At 36.4% G+C, this 19,178-nt stretch overlaps 3 protein-coding genes, 1 long non-coding RNA gene and 1 pseudogene across 6 annotated transcripts; 1 reads left to right on the top strand and 4 right to left on the bottom strand.

The window, feature by feature from the left end:
* Positions 1-223: 223 nt before the first annotated feature.
* On the bottom strand, positions 224-6,016 carry LOC140986675 (RNA-binding KH domain-containing protein RCF3-like). Of its 2 annotated transcripts, none has more exons than XM_073454988.1 (8): positions 5,823-6,016; positions 3,893-4,593; positions 2,920-3,393; positions 2,598-2,843; positions 2,276-2,485; positions 1,469-1,524; positions 1,301-1,355; positions 224-727 (listed from the first exon to the last, which is right to left on the bottom strand). In XM_073454988.1, the coding sequence occupies exons 2-8, from the start codon at positions 4,514-4,516 to the stop codon at positions 398-400; spliced, it is 1,995 nt and encodes a 664-aa protein (XP_073311089.1). In that variant the 5' UTR covers positions 4,517-4,593; positions 5,823-6,016; the 3' UTR covers positions 224-397. The 2 variants fall into 2 exon arrangements, with proteins under 2 accessions (XP_073311089.1, XP_073311090.1); XM_073454989.1 differs by lacking the exon at positions 5,823-6,016 and adding an exon at positions 4,684-5,421.
* A 2,215-nt stretch (positions 6,017-8,231) lies between these two features.
* LOC140986386 (peroxisomal membrane protein PEX14-like) lies at positions 8,232-12,889 on the bottom strand. Of its 2 annotated transcripts, none has more exons than XM_073454608.1 (13): positions 12,737-12,889; positions 12,542-12,641; positions 11,126-11,364; positions 10,934-10,982; positions 10,629-10,819; positions 10,234-10,423; positions 10,053-10,145; positions 9,749-9,819; positions 9,598-9,640; positions 9,432-9,499; positions 9,168-9,212; positions 9,000-9,068; positions 8,232-8,876 (listed from the first exon to the last, which is right to left on the bottom strand). In XM_073454608.1, exons 2-13 carry the CDS (start codon positions 12,597-12,599, stop codon positions 8,403-8,405), a joined length of 1,590 nt encoding a protein of 529 aa, XP_073310709.1. In that variant the 5' UTR covers positions 12,600-12,641; positions 12,737-12,889; the 3' UTR covers positions 8,232-8,402. The 2 variants fall into 2 exon arrangements, with proteins under 2 accessions (XP_073310709.1, XP_073310710.1); XM_073454609.1 differs by having other exon boundaries at positions 10,629-10,816.
* A 539-nt stretch (positions 12,890-13,428) lies between these two features.
* Positions 13,429-15,135, bottom strand: LOC140986787 (uncharacterized). Its single transcript, XM_073455145.1, has 3 exons — positions 14,908-15,135; positions 14,751-14,814; positions 13,429-13,926 (listed from the first exon to the last, which is right to left on the bottom strand). Exons 1-3 carry the CDS (start codon positions 15,018-15,020, stop codon positions 13,672-13,674), a joined length of 432 nt encoding a protein of 143 aa, XP_073311246.1. The 5' UTR covers positions 15,021-15,135; the 3' UTR covers positions 13,429-13,671.
* Positions 15,136-15,567: 432 nt separating this feature from the next.
* Positions 15,568-16,376, top strand: LOC140986246 (uncharacterized). The gene is made up of 2 exons (XR_012176909.1): positions 15,568-15,689; positions 16,238-16,376. It is a non-coding gene; the product is annotated as an uncharacterized lncRNA (long non-coding RNA).
* Positions 16,234-18,142, bottom strand: LOC140986245 (small ribosomal subunit protein eS7-like; annotated as a pseudogene).
* Positions 18,143-19,178: the final 1,036 nt, after the last annotated feature.

Below are 19,178 nucleotides of genomic sequence, written 5' to 3'. Positions count from 1 at the left end.
ACCGTACCTAAAGTAAGTCTCATGAAGGTGTGCAACGAGATTCAATTTAATGATATAGAGTGCAATGAATGATCATAGATACATGCTCTCAACTCATCTAAACCTGAGAGCTGTTGAAAAGATCAACAGAAAATACCACAGATTTCATGCTACATGAAACACAGAGAACCAAAATCCATAATTTTTCTCAAGGAAAATGGAACATGGTAAAAACTCAAATTGCTTGCGTTCGACTGTGTATATTTTTGTTATGGTTTGACTGAAAGGCTACACCTATTACACGGGTGTACAACAAGAACTGAAAGTGGATTATAGTGCTTTGATTTGGTATTTCATATCGAGGTTTAGTTTGAGACGCACATGTTCTAGTCAACTACAGGACTACTCAAAAAGAACATTAATAATAGTAAGAACCGTGTGTACTTTCGTTCTGGTATGAACCCTGTGTACTCATGTTCTGGTATAAACCTTGCTGTGTATGGATGTTTTGGTGGGCAACTGGTGGAGGATTTGAGTTCTGATAGGACATGTGAGGACTAACATTTGAGTACACACCATGGGGAGAATTATAGCTCTGATAGGCTCCTGACTGAGGATAGCTATTTGGTACAGCAGATAATGTGTGCATCTGATGCATATTTCGTGAAGTATTGAAATGTTCCGAACTGCCAAAATCAGGAGTAGCAAAATATGGATCATGGAACTTCGCTCTCGACCTCCCAGCAAACTAAAAGTTCAAAGAAAAAGTGTTAGAACTCTTCGATTCAAGTCCTATATGAAGCTTTAAGCCTATTATATTTAACATAGAAGTTCTAATAAATGAATTTGAGGATAATAGAAGCAAGGAATAACTGCAGTTTCCTAATTCCTGATTAAATCTAAGTACCAAAATCACTTCCAAATTGGTAGTTTTGCCTCCGCTGCTAATTGAGATTATAGATAGATTATGCTAACTTCTTTAGTAAAGAAGTGGTTAATACATTAACTAAGTGCTTGGATTAATTTACAATGGCAACTGTTTGATGCCAAGTTTTCAAGTGATGGAGCATTGTAGACCACTAGACTGCCCTTGCTCACCACTATATCAAATTCCCCGGGACAGTAGTTGCTTTTTTATTCTATGCCACGCAGTCATGTATACATCCATCTTAAGATATTACAATCAGTTCGATAAGTAGATAAAAATGTCAAAAAATGAAGGAAAAAAAAATCTAAATTTCGAACTACCTCAGGGCAGGTGCAGTAGTTTGGAACATGCTTTAACTAATTTAGAATATTTCAATCAATATGCTAGACTCACCTCAACATCGTGCCTCCCTCCAAAAATGATATCATCCTCATTGATAACAGAGTGACTGAAATGTAGATCCAAACAAAGTCCAATTATAAAACACGATGTGCTCGGCTCCAACAGTTCATGTACACAACTTTGTATAGATAGTAAATATAACATGGCCGTAGCCATTACCTAGAAGCCCGTAGAGGAGCAGGATAACTTGGAGATTGATGGCCACGAAAACCACCCTGGGTATCAGCACAAACACAACTATTACATATTAAAAAACGATCAAAATCGCAGGATCTTAACAAACATGATATTTATTTCATGAGTTGGAATGACATTTATTGTGTAGACCAAGGAAATATTAATTCTGACAAGCAAAATAATACAGTGCCCTTTACATGAGCTTGCAGGGAGATAAAAAAAAACTATGTGAAGTTGGTATTGCTGCACAAGTTGAAATCTAAATATTCAAACTTTAAGATTTTTTCCGATAAGAAGTAGGTCCATTAGAGTAGCTTGAAATTTTTATTTTACACAAAAAACAAGGATATATTCAAAATTGCATGAAGTATCAACAGCAATTTAATAACATTTTTCCTAAAAAATAACAACATTTGTATTTATGCAAAACTGATCCCTCGGTTTTTCCTTGAACGTGTCTTTAATTTTGTCGATGCTTAGAGCCTTATTCCATTGCTGTCACAAAAGTTATGCTCTTCACTTGATGTAACAGTTTCCCTCAACATTTATACCAAATCCCAAATTGTCATCCATACAAGAGCTTATTTCGGGTTCCAGACCAAAGCATTAAATAATAAATTAAATTCAGAGTTCATATTGGTGAAGGCAAATTTTAATCCATCCTACATGAGCATCACACAGAAACTGAATAAATAAACTAATACTTATAAGCATGCATAAACCAAAGATCACGGATTACTCACTGAGCCAAGGAAATTTCAAACGAAGGCATGTTGAACAGAAACATACCATCATATGTTCGTATCTTCCAGAACTTCCAGCTCCAATGGGACTTGGTCGAGGTAGGCCGCCAACTAGATTTCTGGCAGGATCAAATCTTGGGATTGGTCTCACAGGAGCAGGTTCCACTGAAGCAGTTGCATCACGAAGACATCTGGTTCTAAGTCTTAATGAAATCTCTGTTAAGGCATCTCTAGCAACCCCAAAACTTCCACATATCTGATTATAAGAAGTATAACGAAAATTAAAATATAACCATACCGTCCAAATTAAAGTTTCGGCACTGTTAGGCATTGACTTACAGAACAAAGACTAAAGTATAAGACATCACCTGCACAAGCTCTTCATCATCGAATGCACATTTAGGCTTATATTCATTGGAAAGAACACGTATGTCTGCATGAGTTCTCCTCCTCATCTCATTGATGATACTACCTCCTTGTCCAAGAATGCAGCCAACCTTACTTGATGAAACAAGAAGCCTTGTGGAGACGGTTCCCTTCTCAGACAATTCGCAGGTCTTATTTTGAAGCTGGAGAATAGCGTCAATAGTCTGTGACCTTTGATCCCAGAGAGCCTAAAACAATATTTAGCTCAGTAGAAGCCGACAAAACACTAAAAAAAATTAATCTGGCACTTCAGAGAAAAGCAACCTCAAGCGAGAAAACACGAATAACTCTTTCATCCGACTCTTTAGACACATTTTCAACACGGACACTAGCTCCAGTTTCTCGTTCCAAGAGTTTAACATTTAATCCTCCCTTGCCAATCACACCACCAATCTTTTCAGCCAAGCAGAGAATTTTCATGCTGAACTCACTTAGTGTTTCATGATCATGCGGAGGATGAATACCATCAAAATCTTCAGGTTCAAATTTAGGTGGCCTGGTCACATGTCCTCCCCTCCATGGCGTAGGTGACGAGTCATAAACATCAGCATTACATTCTGACCAAGAGATATCTCCCGAGCGAAGCATATTTCTGACTTCGGGGACAGAAGGGTGAAATCCTTGACTAGCATAGGGACTTGAAAAACTCAAAGAAGGCTTATCCTTGCGTGGATTCTGATGCAAACGAGTTGATACTTCATACAGAGCTTTCTTTGCTATGTCAGGTGCACCTGATATCTATAGCATACCAAAAAAAGTATCAAACTCACTTAATCCTATGACAAAATGGAAACAGGCTTGAACAGTTGTCCAGACTACAGATACATCCAATTATTTAACTGAAGAATGCAACAGAATGCCCAATAGTCTATAGCGCAAAAATAAGTTAAGCATCTTTCTTTCTTTCCAAAGTTCACAAGAAGCTTCCTAGAAGCCTGCAGAGTGACAAATTTTAGGATCTTTCTTCACATGCTTCACTATCTTTCAACTCATAATACCAATCCATTTCAAACCAAGATCATAATCGTCTTCTTCCCCGCTAGTTTTTATTTCCATTGCCAGCAAATTCTTCAGACATGAACAAGGGAAGTATTTATCTCATAGATATGCATATTAGAAGAAATGAATAACTATTCTATCGCGTGCCCAAAATAGAACAAGGGAGTATGTTCTTTTTAAGCCACCGAATGTCTTTTGAGTCCAAAAAATAACAGGAAAATCAGAATAAACATTTTACCTGCACTAATTCTTCATTGCTATTAGCACATATTGGGAGACGATCTGCAGGGGAAACGCGTATATCTGCACCAGTTTCACTTCGTAACCTTTGGATGACGTCTCCTTTTTTTCCTAACAGGCATCCAACTGTACTGTTAGACACAAGAAGCCTTGCAGTGATCACAAGGTCGTCTCTATTGTTGCTTTCCACGACACCAAGGTCTTCCTTGACAATTCTGTCATGAACTCTTAGGAGGGCATCCTGGGCTGCACAGTGTGGCTCCATAACACCATCTCCCTTCCCGAAAGTGTCGACATTTTCTATTTTTTGTATGTTTGCAGGTTTATCTGAAGGACTGCGAATGATTATTATCCTTTCATCAGATCCTGGAATAGAATCAGTAACCGTAATCGTTGCTTGAGTCTCTTCTCTGAGGGCTTTCACTATGTTACCACCTTTACCAATAACACTGCCAATCTTTTTTGAATAACAAAGAATTCGATAAACAGTGTCCGATAAATCAGAATTTCCAGAAAATTGTCCAAGAGGAGAATTATGACGTCTCTCCCTACTAGGAACACCCTTTCTTTTGAACTGTGGATTAGAATATTTGTTCAGAAAGTTTCTCCTGTTTACTTCCATAACTTGATGGAAGCTACTAGCGTAGCACAGTATTGCTATTTTAATTTATTTAAAACTTAAATTTTGAGAGAAGGCACCTGCATGTTGGAAGAGCAACATATGTCAGAAAAATCAGAAGTCATTAAGTAAAATAAATTAACAGATTATTCAAGAAATTTAAAACAGACCACAAAAATATTTGTAAATGAGGATAAACAATATCCAGCATCTGCTCAAGGAAGCCATAGAAGAAAGAGGCAAGAGATGAAGACATATTTGACACAGAAAAAAAAAAACCAAGTCCTAACATACTTTTAGCAACAGTCATAAAACATAGTGAATTCAACTTAATGAGGCAGCAATATTTAGACTTGGATTTGATAGAGTTGATAAGATCGTATCAACCATCTTTTAAGTTCAAGAAGGAAAATTTTCTGACCACATTCTCTTGAGAATCAGTAACAAGTATTATTGCATGCCATCAATTCATTTTCCATTTTACCACATATGAAGTAATTATCCACTTTTTGTGGCATATTTTTTTTATTTATTTTTCCTCCGGCTTTCGAACCAAGGACATGAAATGGGATTTGAAATATTACCGAACATAATACTCATCTTTTACACAAAACAAAAAGTTAACCACCTAATTAGCAAATGGGCATGTAATTTGGTACATGGTTGCACACTAAAAATAAAGATTCCAAGGATCCTTGTCATTAAGAAACACATTTTTGGGGAAATAAAACCTTATCAATTCACAGAGCTCCTCATTCATCAAGTGATTCATCAAGTGGATTAACAATCTCATTCGATTCAAATTTCAGTTCAAAACACAACCAACATCCGCACAACCCAAGCAATATTGCACAATTCCTATTCAAAAATTTCTCACCCCATGAACAATTTGCAATAACTTGGTACAAATTCAACTAAACAATATCACCAACTCAGAAGATCAGCTTACACTGTCAGAGCCTAGAACTTGGGAAAAGAAATATACAGAAACTCGTTTCAAATAACCATTTACGAAAAAAATCGTGGTGCTGGCCTCAACAGGATATTACATAAAAATGCTCGCGCCATAGCTCAAAATTATATAACTATCACCTATGAGAAAAATCCCAGTTTCTTTTCAGGTTCAATTCGAACTGCAAATCCGAAAATCAACGCATATAAATCACCAGAACCATTCTATCGAAGTAATAAAAAATTTCGCACAGATTTTCCTCTACAGGGAAAAAAAAAGGCGACGCTAAATTAGTAAGGACGAGAGAGAGGGAGAAATAAAAATAAATATAAACGTCGAAATATAGGAAAGACATACCAGGTAGAACCATACTGGAAGATGAGACTCAGATTTTTGGGACATCTTCGCGTTTTGTGGAAGTTTTGAGAGCGGAAGAGAGGAGTAATAGGGCTTTTGGCTCATTTTTACTCGAAATCTTTGTTAATCTCTCAATCAGCTCCAACGCTTCAATTTTCGATCACTTCTACTTTGGGTTAAATTCAACAAGTAGGGCTGTGAACGAAGCCGGTTTCACTTTTAACTGAAGAGCTGGCCAGTTAAGATTACGAATCATACCCCACGAAGTCTAACCTGTCAAATCCATCAAATAATTATATTCGAAAACAATAATGTCAATCGATCTATTGCCAGTCTCATAAATCGATTTTAATATATAGATATTTTATTTTCATCATCTATATAAAAAAATTATTAATTTTTATGGGTTTGGACAATCTTTCTCCCTTGAGCTAGCTTTCGAGATTGAGTTAGGTTCAAATCTCAATCTTATCATGACATCAGAGCTCAGGTTCCACCATTATGTGTTGGACTGTCCATAATTGGGACATCCGTTCTGTCCTTAATTGGGTCTGTAAACTTCACTCTCCAGATGTTCATTCCTGAGCGTGTAGGGGGTGTGTTAGTTGTCTCACATCGGTTGGATAAAATACCTGAGAGTTGCATATATGGGTTTGGACAATCTTCCACCTTGAGCTAGCTTTTGGGGTTGAATTAGGTCCAAGTTCCAATCTTAACAGAGCTCATCTCATAACCGATTCAACAACGTCGTCACAGAGCTACCAGCTACCGGACCAAAGCAGCACCGCAGACCCTTCTATGATGTTCACAATCTGGCCGCATGCGTCGTACATCAAAGACATGAGAATGGCTGTATAACAAAAAGGTGATGAATATATCTGAACTCATAATATATAAAGAATTGATACTTTCCCGCATGAAAGCATAATGAGTCGGAGGTTTTGTGGGTCGGCATGAATGAGTTCCAAGAGTCTGGTGCGGCCGTAGTACTTGGCCAGAAACATGGTGGCTTTGGCCTGCGAGTTTGGACATTTGATCCAGTCCAAGCAGGGCCTTATGCTGCAGGCTTCGCTGCAGCCCTAGTGTAGCACTTGGCATCCATTACGACTGATCATCACTCGCATTTCTACCATCGTCATGCAACTTAATTCAACATGTGTATGTGCGTGTATATATATATAGACTATAGTCAGTGTTTGTGAAAATGTCAAGTTAATATCCCCAAATAATCGAGCAAACCTGGGTGTTTATAGGGAAGAGATAATGATGACCTTGTTTTCAATATCATGTCACTTCTCATGATCCTACCGCTGCCCATGTCCTGCCCTTGATATTATCACAACTGAGAACTCACACTGTCCCTAGTCTTGTCACATCGACCGCAAACCACGTGCACTAATTGATATGCTAAGATTCCAAGACATGGTAACCCATATCTGTATGCCCAGAATCGGTATCTGTCTCGAGATGCTAGGGCACTAGCCACAATGTGAGGACACAAAGAGGATTCTGATCCTTGATCCATTATGTTGGTCTTCTTATGCTGTTTGGGCTGCGCTGGGAGCTCAATTTTGTATAAGTATTAGTCTGATCGGCTTCTCGAGTTGATGTATGCACGGAGATGGTTTTAAGTAAGGTATTTTTTTCTTTACCCTGGCTGACTCTTACCCCGTCTTCTCTTGGCTTCTCGGAAATAGCTATGAGCTCCCGATATTTCTTATTTTGTCCGAATCCAAGAATGATCCGGACACCTTCGGGGTATCATATATTGATTGACGCGCTGAGTGTCGCAAAATTCCAAACAATTGCACGAAGTTGCTTGGTCTTTTGGCTTTGAAGGGGTATGGCCATCACCGGCATCAGTTGCAGAATAGTTCATTGACATAAAATAAAATAAGATTAATTTATAGATTTTCGGCCAACTGTGAATAAAATTTTCGAGAACAAAATAGTAGGTTACGATTTTGATTTAATTCTACATAAAATGTCAACCACGAAAATTTGATTACTAAAGCTTGGATCCAACTTTTCTTACAAGAAAATAAATTGAAAATGCTATAGGGTATAAGACAGAATCCGATTCAGTTCCATAGTTTGTCCTCTCTTAAAAAAAAGGAAATAATAAAATTATACAAAAACGACATGATTTTTAATTTTTATTTTTTAATAAATAAATAGAATAAAACAAAGGGAACTTCAGTTCGGGACGGTATTTGGTGGCAGCTGATGGCGTAGGAAGGGATATGGGAAACAATGTGTGGAGAGCGTGGATACGACGCACACGAGTGTGTCGGAGCGGGGTCGAATCGCCACGTTTCGTGGAGGTCGAGGAAAGGCGGGACGAGACCCACATGTATGTGTGATCATAGTAGTCCTGTTTTAATTAACCACCACCACTTTTACGTAAAGCATTATATCAGAATATACAATAGAAACATCATATTTCGGTATTTGTACTTCCACCATTCATAAAGATCGTTCGATTGACAAATTACACTGAAAACTATAACCATAGGCCTAGGGCAGGAGAACCATTAGTGCCCACAGCATAGCAACACGGTTCGATCCCAGCGCACTTGATCAAGACTCCAAGGATAGGCCACTCTCCCCCATTCGTAACTCGCTCGAACTTTCAACACTAGCCTCAACGACATCACCAGACTCGGAGATTACGGTAGTCCCCTTCATGTCATTAGTCATATACAAAGAACGAGCCAGTACTTGATCATCCGTCAGTTCTTCTTTCTGGAAAGACGGTTTCTTTGCCTGTCGTATGGCTGCAGCTGCTTCGGGCATCGCAACAGGTGGTGGCTGGGGAGGTACCCACGATCTCCTAACACCTTTTTCAACACCTGAAACAGCTGAAGATCCAACTTTCTGCCCTTCTCCATCTCCGATCTCTGTTATTCTTACGTTATTTTGCTGCCACCTAGGAACCGTGCCGGCTCCATTCGACTCCTTGTTTAGAAACTCGTAATTTGAGCTATAACTGATTCTTTCTTGAGTAAGAAGAGCGTTGGTTGAGCTGTTCTGTGCTTGATTTGCTTCCCAAGGCTGTTTATAATGATGAGTAGCATTAGTGACGTCTATTGGCTATTAATAACCATATACATGAGAAATTTACATTTGAGTTACTTGTTAAGGAGAGATGAAACAAAGAAATCTTGAATAGCAAACCTTAGGTTTCGGAGCTAAACGAGGATTGGATAATGGCTGATTCGGATTTGGTGGTGCATCGTTGATCTCCTGAGGCAACAAATATATGAGTTCAGTTTAATCCATAAAACTTTAAAATCCATTATGCACATGGATACAAAACATGAACAAGAAAGGAAGTGAACTAACCCTGATGTTTGATGGTTTCTCCCCTCTTTGTATCATTTCCAAAATCTGCAAGAAACGGTTCCAAGGGGAACGAAACATATATAATTATGGCAGATGGAAGTTCCAGTGGCATCAAGAAAATGTATATTTTGAAAAGAAGCATCTGATCAACGAGTAAAGCTCAAAACTTCTTTTGTATGGAGAAGCACCTGGGAAGCTATATTGACATACCATACTAATCTTTGCCAGGAAAGTGCTTAACAGAGAAAATATCAAAATATTTACCTCCATATACGACTTAGGATGAGGGGCAACAGAGGGCTGCTTAGGTGGAGGAGGTGACAGAGATCTCACTGTAAAGAATTTGCCCTCCCACAAATCAAGAATTTTGTAGAGCAATTGAGAAATGTAACAGCGACGAAATTCAGTAACTGCTCAATGAATAAAGTACCTGAGCGTGAATCAATGTCTGCCCCGCCATTGGTATAAGGTTGCTGGAAAAACAAGACGAAAATGATAATTAGAATGAAGATCAAAGTCTATCAACATTACCTTTCAGATAACTGCCAGAAATATTAAGGAAACAGTGATAACTAGCTTACCCTTGAAATGGTCTGCACTTGGTGATCAGCTTGTTCCTCAATGATTATTTTTCCATTAACACTACTCCGCCCTGGTTTTAAAAAGAAGAACAGAATTAGTCCCCCTCTGTGACGAAAAAATAGAATTTTGTTGATTCAACTAGAGAAAATAAAAAGCTTCTGCCTTAGATTGTTAATATAGCATGAGATGAGATCAAACAAACCATGAATATTAAAGAACAATATTCAATATAACAACTTCAACAGAAAGAAACAAAAGAGTGAAAATAAATAAAGGAAAACATTGATAACGAAGAGATCTTACCAAGTTCTAACTTTTGTATAACTGTACCCATAGATTTCATCTCCTGTACTTGTATATTTAACAAATTGATAAGCGCTTCAAAGCATCTCTTCTCTGAAAATAAATAAACAATGCCAATCATGAAGCTTGTGATTTAAAATCCATATGAATAAAAATATAGAGCAGACAAGAAACAGATTACCTTCTCCTTTTGATATCATTATCTCCTGGCTAGCACGGGCTGCATCAGCTGCTGCCGCAGCAGCAGCTTTGGCAGCACCTACTGCTTCTTCAGCCACACTTGGTTTCGTATCATTTTTCTTCATCCGACCCTCCTCACCTTCCATTACAACCTTGCAAATCCAAGACTTCAATCTGGGAACAATCGCGTTCTGACTCATGCAGGCAGAACAAAATTTTTATGTTACATTAAGAAAATTAAATCATTATTATCATTATTTTTCGAACTAAATTAAATCACTATCATTGTGAAAGTTCAAATGAAGGCATCACGGTATTTCCGATTTTAGACACATATAATCACCATCCAGGTCAACTTGTCTGAGGACAGGGTGTTTTTCATCTAGAACATTATACCTTGAATAATACAATTGTCCCAAAACCTGAAGCAGCCAAAAAGCCTACGGCAAAGAGAGCATACGACCAGTGGAATCGAGATAGTGTTCCGGTTTCTGAAATACGGCCCAAGGGTAGAATCTGTGAAGGCTGTGTAATTTGTGTCGGAGCTTGCTGTTGAACATTTGATGAAGAATTTATCCGGCCATCTACTTCATATGTCAGTCAAAAAAGACTGGATATAATTAGCATTATCATCAGGCAAACAGCTCAAGTATTAACCTTGTGATTTGGAGAAAATTCAAAGCAGACATAATTCGTAATACCTTGAGTAGTGACAACGGGATGAAAGGTTGCAGCAGCTGGGGTTGAATCCTATGATTTTTTATGCAGATTAGTATGATTACATACTTTTGCTTAAACACATGCTTAAGACTCTGAACACTAATCAGATTCTTTAAAATACGAGACAAAATGTTGTGTCCTCAAAGTGGAAGAAGGGGGAGCGGGTGACTTACAGGAACACGCCGAAAGGCTTCATCTATTTCCTCCTTTGTGAGTCCCTTCTTCTCAAGAAATGACCTTCTGTACATGACTGGAGATCCCATAACCTTGGGATGTGAAAGAAACTTCACAGCATTTTCCACTTGATCCTCTCGAATTGGTTCTGAGTTCACAAAAGCTGAAGGAGGGCTCTCCCTTATAGCTGCTATCTTGGCATCCTGACTATCAACAGTTGGTTGTACCACCTGTGAAACTGCACCTCGAGAAGAAAAATCAATACCATATATATCCATATTTTGTTAACAACAAAACCACAAAAGGAATATTCATGGTTAATTCTCTCTCTCTCTGTTCATTTCTTCAAGGCTAATAGTTAAAAAAATGTCTGCAAGTAAAAATGATATATCTTGTTGAGACATAACACTAGACTTGGCACTAGAGTGGAAGGACTGATTGGGCAGAAGCACTACTGTATCTACTTTAAGGGCCCTACTAAAGATCAAACCGTAAAAGTCATATAATAAAGACAGGGCTCCAGAGGAACCAAATGCAATTACAAAATATTTAATCTTGTGCATAAATTTACCATTATAAAAGTAACATATAATTGAGGACATGGTTAGTTTTGGAACGGATGATTTTTCTAATCAGATTCTGAATTAAAAATCAACTGAAACAAAAAACATATTTACGACAACCAGAACAAATGTATACTGTGTACAAGCCATGACAAGTATCAGTATTGTTACCATGAAAAGTCACATCATTCCACGGATTTGAAAAATTATTTTACACCATTAACACAAGAATATTCCGAAACTGTAATTTTAGTTTCAAATCATTTCAATTATAAGAAACATGCTTCTTGCATAAGTATAAAGAAACCATCACAAATACAATTTATTTGAGTCTTGAGTCTCCTGACCGAACAAGTACTCAACTTCTAAGATCAGTTCAGTAACCAAGACAGATCGTTCTCGGCACCACATCCAGACAACAATAAGGAAAATGCAGGACTCTAATACGGAATTTCATGCCTCCAATTAAATTATTCACATTGCAGAAATCCAGCACCAACATGGTAACTGAAAACTCCCTAATAAACCGTAAACTGTGCTCTTGACGACACAATTTGACCCCAAAACCCCACAAGTCAACTCAAAAATTCATCCAGTTCACCTGACCACAACAAGATAAAGTTTCGCAGAATTAAATTAAACTAAAAGCTTCATTCTCATTGATACATCATACAAGCATATCTCGAGTGATTATTTGACCGTTCAAACTCGACAAATAATTCAATTGTCTCAAGAGCCACAGCTCATACTTTAGTAAAAATTCAATCCTCAAAACACACCCAACAAAACATAATAAACATTTCATCCAAACTCAAAGAATTAGAGGTAAAGGAAAAAAAACAAAAACAAAACCTGGGTTAGTGAGCTTTTCGTCTGTAGAACTCGGGGGAGCGTCAGATGGATTCGACATAAATGATGGTTCACTCCCTTCCTATCTCACAGCAGAAATCGCCTATAAAAATAAGAAAAGGAATACAAAATAACTCAAGAAAGGAAAGATCTTTCCTTCTGTATTGGAAAAGAGTACGAATCAACGAAAAGGGTTACCCGCAAAGTGGAAAAGGCGGTGATTTATTGAATTCAGGGAGGAATTATCGCAAGAGGATCATAAGGAATTGGACCTTTATTTAATAGATGATGTTCTTTTGCACATCCCAAGAACAAATTTATATTATATATTTATATTATTATCTCTTTGCACCGATAGCCCCAGCTTTATTACATTTTTCACGACTGAGATGATATATTTTATAAATCAAAATTAATCAACTTTTTTCTCAAATTATGTTACTATTTCAAATTGAAAGAGCTATCAAAGCAAAATACTTTGATATTCAAATAATAAAATACAAAATGATTAGGTGTTTTTTGGTTGAGAAAGGTTTCGAATCTAGCCACAAAAACTAAAAAATTGATTACGGGGTTTCGAAGCTCGATAAATTGTGTTTTCTTGAATTCTCATTTTATATAGGCGCATTTAGACTCTTTCATTCAGGTCAAGTGTAATCTTATATGCGTAGGTCTTTCATAAGACGTCTCACGCATCTTTATTCGTGAGACGGATAAATCATGTCTATATTTACAATAAAAATTAATATATTTGACATAAAAAGTAATACTTTTTCGTGGATGACACATATAGAATATTTGTTTCACAAAATTAATTCACGAGATCGTCTCACAAGAGTTTTTGTTATAAATTTAATCTAAGTCGTCTGCATTTTACAGTAAAGAGTTGATTTATCGGAGAATCGGATAAGTCGATATCTTTGTATTTACACTTGTATTCTTTACAGCGTATGTATGAGTGAGAATCAGTAAGAAAAAACCCAAATTTCGAAACTTCCTGGCCCTTGGACAGCTAACAGAACACATATTATTCCTCGATATGTACATAATTTTCGGTATTCGGTTGTTTATTTTGTTTAGCAGGCTCCGAAGATGCAGAAATTTCTCTTGTATCTACATTTATGTACTGAGTTTCATGCCATGGCAACACGAGAACTTTGGCAGTCAAAACCTTCCACTCTTATGGCAGCTTGTTTTATCTCAAACTCGACTTTGGGATGAGCTGAAGATGGAGGAGCTGGATTTGTTGGGGAAAAACATTTGGAGGCTCGATTCTCAACCCCGAAATGGGAATCTTGCACCACAGGATTTGCGGCTCTGCACGGAGGCGATCCAAAGAAGAACGGAGGAGATGATGCTAAAGCAGCACATTGTTCTGCTTTATAGTCCTGGAAAAACAAGAGCATGTTAAATGGGATAAGAAAACTAAATCCGATTATGAGACTCTGCAGGTTGTATGATATTGTATGTATGAACAAAAGCCACAATCATTGCCAGAATAACATTTAAAGGAAATGGTTGTCCGTGGATACGAAAAGATCTTCAAATAATCAATCCAGAGATCATTTGGATTCCGTTAGTAACGAGCATTCGGAATATAAGTACTTGCAATTCACATTGACGGAGACTCTACATGCAAATACCACTAAAGAGAATAACATGGTAACACATTAAATAACACTTCACAAATCCAGCCTGATAGGAAACTGTTACATTCATCGAAAGCTCAACGCAAAACGACCAACCACGACTACGAGACTCCTAAAAGTACTTTCTAGGCCTTCTTTGTTTTTTGAATCGTTTTTTAAGCCAAAAAGTTTAACACCAGAATTGAGAATATATTGCAAAATGTCACCGCGAAATAACTTGTTAGAATCTTAAAATCAAGTCTGAAGAATCGATAAACACAACCTAAAAAATTTCGAAGCTGTTACTGAACAGGGCAGGCAGGAATCAAACAATTTCAGCCAAAATTGGATCAAATCACCCATAATTTCATAAGAACGTCAAGTTTTAACACATTTTCCAAAGTCTTCACATATTTGAACGTGATGACGCATCATCAAACCAATCATCAATTTTGAATCAGGCGATTAATCCAAAACAACAGATCAGACGAATCATAATTGTATACTAATCAATGAAACTGGTAGCATTAAACAATTTTTTTTAAAAAAAATAATAATTTTATCCAGCCCAGAGCAGAATTTACCTTGCGAATAATTAAGTCCAGCAATTCACCCCCAGGTATCGAATCAGACGCCTCGACATCATTACTGCTCCATAAAAGGCACTTCAAATCAATAAAACAAACACAAAAATAAAATATAGAAGATCAATCGCGCGCACAAAGATGGCTAAAACATCACCGTAAGCGAATCCTCAACGGCATTATGAAGGCATTGAGGTTGGATGGCCCGACCCTGCGAGGCTTGGGGCAAACAACCCGACCCATTGCCATCGGGTCTTCGCAATAATTCATGCAAGCAATTCTTCACATCTGACGCGGTTTTATTTTGCAGAATCAGAATGATTTTGGGAAAAAAAACTGCAAAGTTGCCGAAATATTTTCTGAATATATTGAAAACTTTTGGGAAACAAAAAGTGGAGTCTACGTGGCAATATGGAAATCAACCCAATTATTTTTTTACCCTTTTTAGTAATAATAAATATTGTAAGTGAATATTCTTTGGATTTATTCGAATCTGTATATGCAAATATGGTATTATGTTTTTATTCCTTATCTATCTATGAGAAATTTATTATACAATATATTATATTATCATAGTTACGTATATTATGTTTTATCTCGTATCTATTACTTATTTAATAAAACAATATAAACCCTTATTTAGTATTTCAATAAAAATAAATGGGACTTGCATTCGCTAATTTTTTGTGTGCATTGGATAAACTTTAATTTAATATAGTAGTCTGCAAATTATGTTAGTCAAGTAAATTGTATTGATCAAATCATGTATGACATACTCTCATAAGACAGTGTTGATAAGAATAACTTATTCTATTAACTCAGACAATCTTTCACCGTGTAAAACGACCGTAGTATCAAAAACAATTGAGAATTACATTGTGTAGAATCTTAAAGTATACTTGTTGACAAAATTGCCACAAGATTCATGCCATATGAAATGTCTGAAATAGGTACATTTTCAAGCATATTAAGGTTGTATGTATATTGAAAAAAAAAAAATCAAGCCCGTTCACTCAATTTATAAGATGTTTACTTTTTTGTTTAATTTTTAAAAACACAAAATTTTAAATATAATTAAAATTTACACGAGTTTTTCATTTTACGATGGATTTGTCGTTCTTGTTCTTACAAAGGACCGATGTAATCTTTGTTAAAAAAAAATCACTCAATGGATCGAAAACACAATGAACGTGCTACGTCTCACAAATGATCGCACATGGCACATAAAAAATGCAACCTATAGAATTAGAGTTAGTCCCTAAAATTTGAAAAATAATTTCATTTGATCAAAATAATAATAATTAGGCGCAAAAAATATAAATTGTTGCCAAATAATTTGATATCTTACAACTACAAAATTCTGCAGCTCTTTCCAAAAGACAAAAGACAAAAAAAGACCAATTTAAACAAGAGCACAGGCATTATCACCAGTTTGCCATCAAATGCTGCTATATTTCAAGACAGTAAAGTTTGCTCAAACAAGAAAGAAGAGTGTAACAAAGTGGCACTTAATACACCAAATATTAAAATCGGCTAAGGGATCCACATTTTCCGACAAGTGCAGTAAATAATTCAATTTTTCACAAAGGAGAGAAAAAACAAAACAAGGATGTCCAAAACATTCTTTCAGTATCAGCAGAAAGGGGGTCTCCAGGTCAAAACTTGAAATCCCGACAATAAGCCTACAATGAGTACATAGATGTTCATGCCTCTGTTACTGGAAATTCAAAGATGACTTCTTTCCCTGAAAGCTTTCGGTATACTCCAGCGAATGTCTCCAACTTACTTTCAGTGTCGTTCTTAGACTTGGGATCCAAAAATACCTGTAACGAGCCAGAAATTGATTGTAAAACCATGTAAAGGTGCCAAGAAAAGAAAAAAAAAGAGATATAAATGATATCAAGAAATCATCACCTTCATAATCTTTGATCCATCAAGCCTATATCTGATGCGTTTTCCAACAATCTCGGCAGGATAAACAACATCCTCCATCATGGCTTCATGCACAGCCGTAAGAGCCTCTGGACGGCAGAGCCCTTCTTCGGGGGACGCACAATTCTTCTGGTAGCAATTAGAACCACTTCCTGTCGTCCAAAAAACACTATCATCAACGCACGAGCCGTTGTCGAGCAATTAAAAATCGTCAATGCTCACTACCGGAAACAAAATACACTTCAATTAACACCACATGCAGTGGAAATGAAGTTCGAGGTCATACAAAGATGCAACGCAACATGTTAGCAATACCTTTCCACTGAACTTCTTCTCAAGCTCCCTCACCAGCCTAGGTTGGATCTTACGGAAAGCTTTTCTCAATCGGTAAGGAACATGGATCACAACAGCCTTCTTCCCACCAGATACATCAACTTGCCTGCAGGGTTTGATGGATTGCTTATATTTCAAAATTATGTACTGCAAATAAATGCTAAGATTGTAATACCTACAAGGCAGAGTTGATGTAGAGGTCTTTCAAGTCACTCTTAATTTCTTGATTTGTGTTCTCCAAATCAAACAGAGCCTGCAGACAGATCAAGAAGGTGTAGTTCAACAAGGAGTACATTTCCGAAATTTGATGAATGCGACAAAATGTGGCGAGTTCAGTAGTACCAGCAATTACCTGAGCAACAGTCTCCTCAAATTCTGAGGGCTCAGCATCCTTGTCCTTGTGAATCTTTTGCCATGCAGTGTACATCTTGAAGGAACTTCAAGCAGACGAAATAAGCAATAAATACACAACCACTGACACTACCAGAAAGTATAATAGCACAACTTTTACGATGCACGTTCTTCCTTATTCCCGTCCGTTTGTTACATAATGAGAATTGTACAAATGCACATTCCCCCCACCCCCAAAACCCACATCACCACCTCCATTTTCCGCGACAGCGATGTCTACTAACATTCGACAACTATGGCTAACGTAACATTTTAGTGCTTTCATGGAAATGACAACAAGCGTAAAAAGTAAGATTCAAATAATCCGAACTGTTTCTTAAGAAACTACAAGAATATTCGATCGCAAACTATGTATTTCAAGTTAAAATTGTTGCTCTGGAGTTTATAATAAGAACACATCAATCTTCTTGCCATACCAAAGAAGAAAAAAACTACTACCAAAGTAGAAAAAACTACTATTATCAGCTCTAGTACGTAAAAAAAAAAGTCTGTTAATTCAACACAATTAAGATTGTGCCACACAAAAAACTTCGTACAAAATAGTTCAGCATAATAAACTCGTTGAAATCAAATCTTACGAAAATTGAACAAATGAAAAAGCAATAAAGGCGCCGATTATCGAAAATAGAACGCGTTTACCTTTAAACGGCTCCCCTGAGCCTTGTTTCCGGCGGGTAGCGCAGTCTGGTTTTGGAGGGAAGACGGCTCAGTGGAGATCGAATGAAGCATATCAGGGTAGTGATAGGGTTTTCTTATAGGGCCAAAGGTTTGGGCCTAGTAAATTGGGCCATTATCGAAATGAATCAGAAAACCATTTGTATACATTTAAATATTTCATTTTTTTTATAAAAAAAAAAATCTTCATCTTCCCTCAAAAAATTATAATTTTTTATATTTTTTTCTCAAATGTTAATAATAATTATATAATTTCAAAATATTGTATATTTCGCGGTTCATAGAATAATGCCATTATTTGTTATAATTTAATGGACATATCTTCCAATAATAATATTTAACTAGTCTGAAATTTTTTCTTTATTTTCGATACCAAATCAGACTTAAATCTTTTGATCATATCATCAGTATTATATTATTAAGAGATTTTGGTGTCATGATATATAATTTTAGAATGCCTAAATGGCTAAAACATCATCATCTAAAGAGACCAAAAGCCGATTCTATTTTCAAATTTTTTGAGTTAGATCCAAGTCTCAATTTTATTTCCAACTAGTGTTTCCAACCTTTAAAATATGTTATTATGGATTTTTCTTCACAAATTTGTTAATGAAAAATCAACAATTACTTATTTTTAGAGGTTGCAAACGCTTCCTTAATTTCCTTGATATGACTTATCATCATAGATGTGTCTAGTTTTAAAAAGAGTTCAGAAAATGTTAACGATTTTTTGTATTTTTTTCATTACAATGGGGTAAATAGTTGTTTGTTTTGATGTAAGATTTAACCCGTATTCTTTTCTATTGAGAGATGTTTATGTCACTGCACCACTAGAAATACGGACAGATTTATATTTTCGATATATGCTCTTTGCTTAGAGTGATCTTTATGGAGGGATCTTTATGATTTGAGTGTTAAATGTTGACATCAACCAATGGCTAATCTATAAGATTGCATTCGGATTGAGTCACTATAATTATGGTAATCACAATATATTTCAAATTACTACAATTTTCTAAGGATTTTAAATCAATTATGATTTGTATAATCATATTATAAATAATTAGGGAGATGAAG

The sequence above is a fragment of the Primulina huaijiensis genome, chromosome 10 (genome assembly GCF_012295235.1).
Source record: "Primulina huaijiensis isolate GDHJ02 chromosome 10, ASM1229523v2, whole genome shotgun sequence".
In the NCBI taxonomy this organism is placed as follows: Eukaryota; Viridiplantae; Streptophyta; class Magnoliopsida; order Lamiales; family Gesneriaceae; genus Primulina; species Primulina huaijiensis.
This window is presented reverse-complemented; position numbering and strand designations above follow the sequence as displayed.

Coding starts and splice junctions, on each gene's coding strand:
- LOC140986675 (XM_073454988.1), bottom strand. CDS start 4,516: ATGGAAGTAAACAGGAGAAACTTTCTGAACAAATATTCTAATCCACAG. Junction 3,394..3,892: donor GCAATGAAGAATTAGTGCAG/GTAAAATGTTTA, acceptor GGTATGCTATAG/ATATCAGGTGCACCTGACAT. Junction 1,356..1,468: donor GCTCCTCTACGGGCTTCTAG/GTAATGGCTACG, acceptor TCTACATTTCAG/TCACTCTGTTATCAATGAGG.
- LOC140986386 (XM_073454608.1), bottom strand. CDS start 12,599: ATGTCGAATCCATCTGACGCTCCCCCGAGTTCTACAGACGAAAAGCTC. Junction 9,213..9,431: donor ATCCTAAGTCGTATATGGAG/GTAAATATTTTG, acceptor CGTTTCTTGCAG/ATTTTGGAAATGATACAAAG. Junction 9,069..9,167: donor AGAAACCATCAAACATCAGG/GTTAGTTCACTT, acceptor TTGTTGCCTCAG/GAGATCAACGATGCACCACC.
- LOC140986787 (XM_073455145.1), bottom strand. CDS start 15,020: ATGAATTATTGCGAAGACCCGATGGCAATGGGTCGGGTTGTTTGCCCC. Junction 14,815..14,907: donor CCGTTGAGGATTCGCTTACG/GTGATGTTTTAG, acceptor TTTATGGAGCAG/TAATGATGTCGAGGCGTCTG. Junction 13,927..14,750: donor TGGACTTAATTATTCGCAAG/GTAAATTCTGCT, acceptor TTGTTTTTCCAG/GACTATAAAGCAGAACAATG.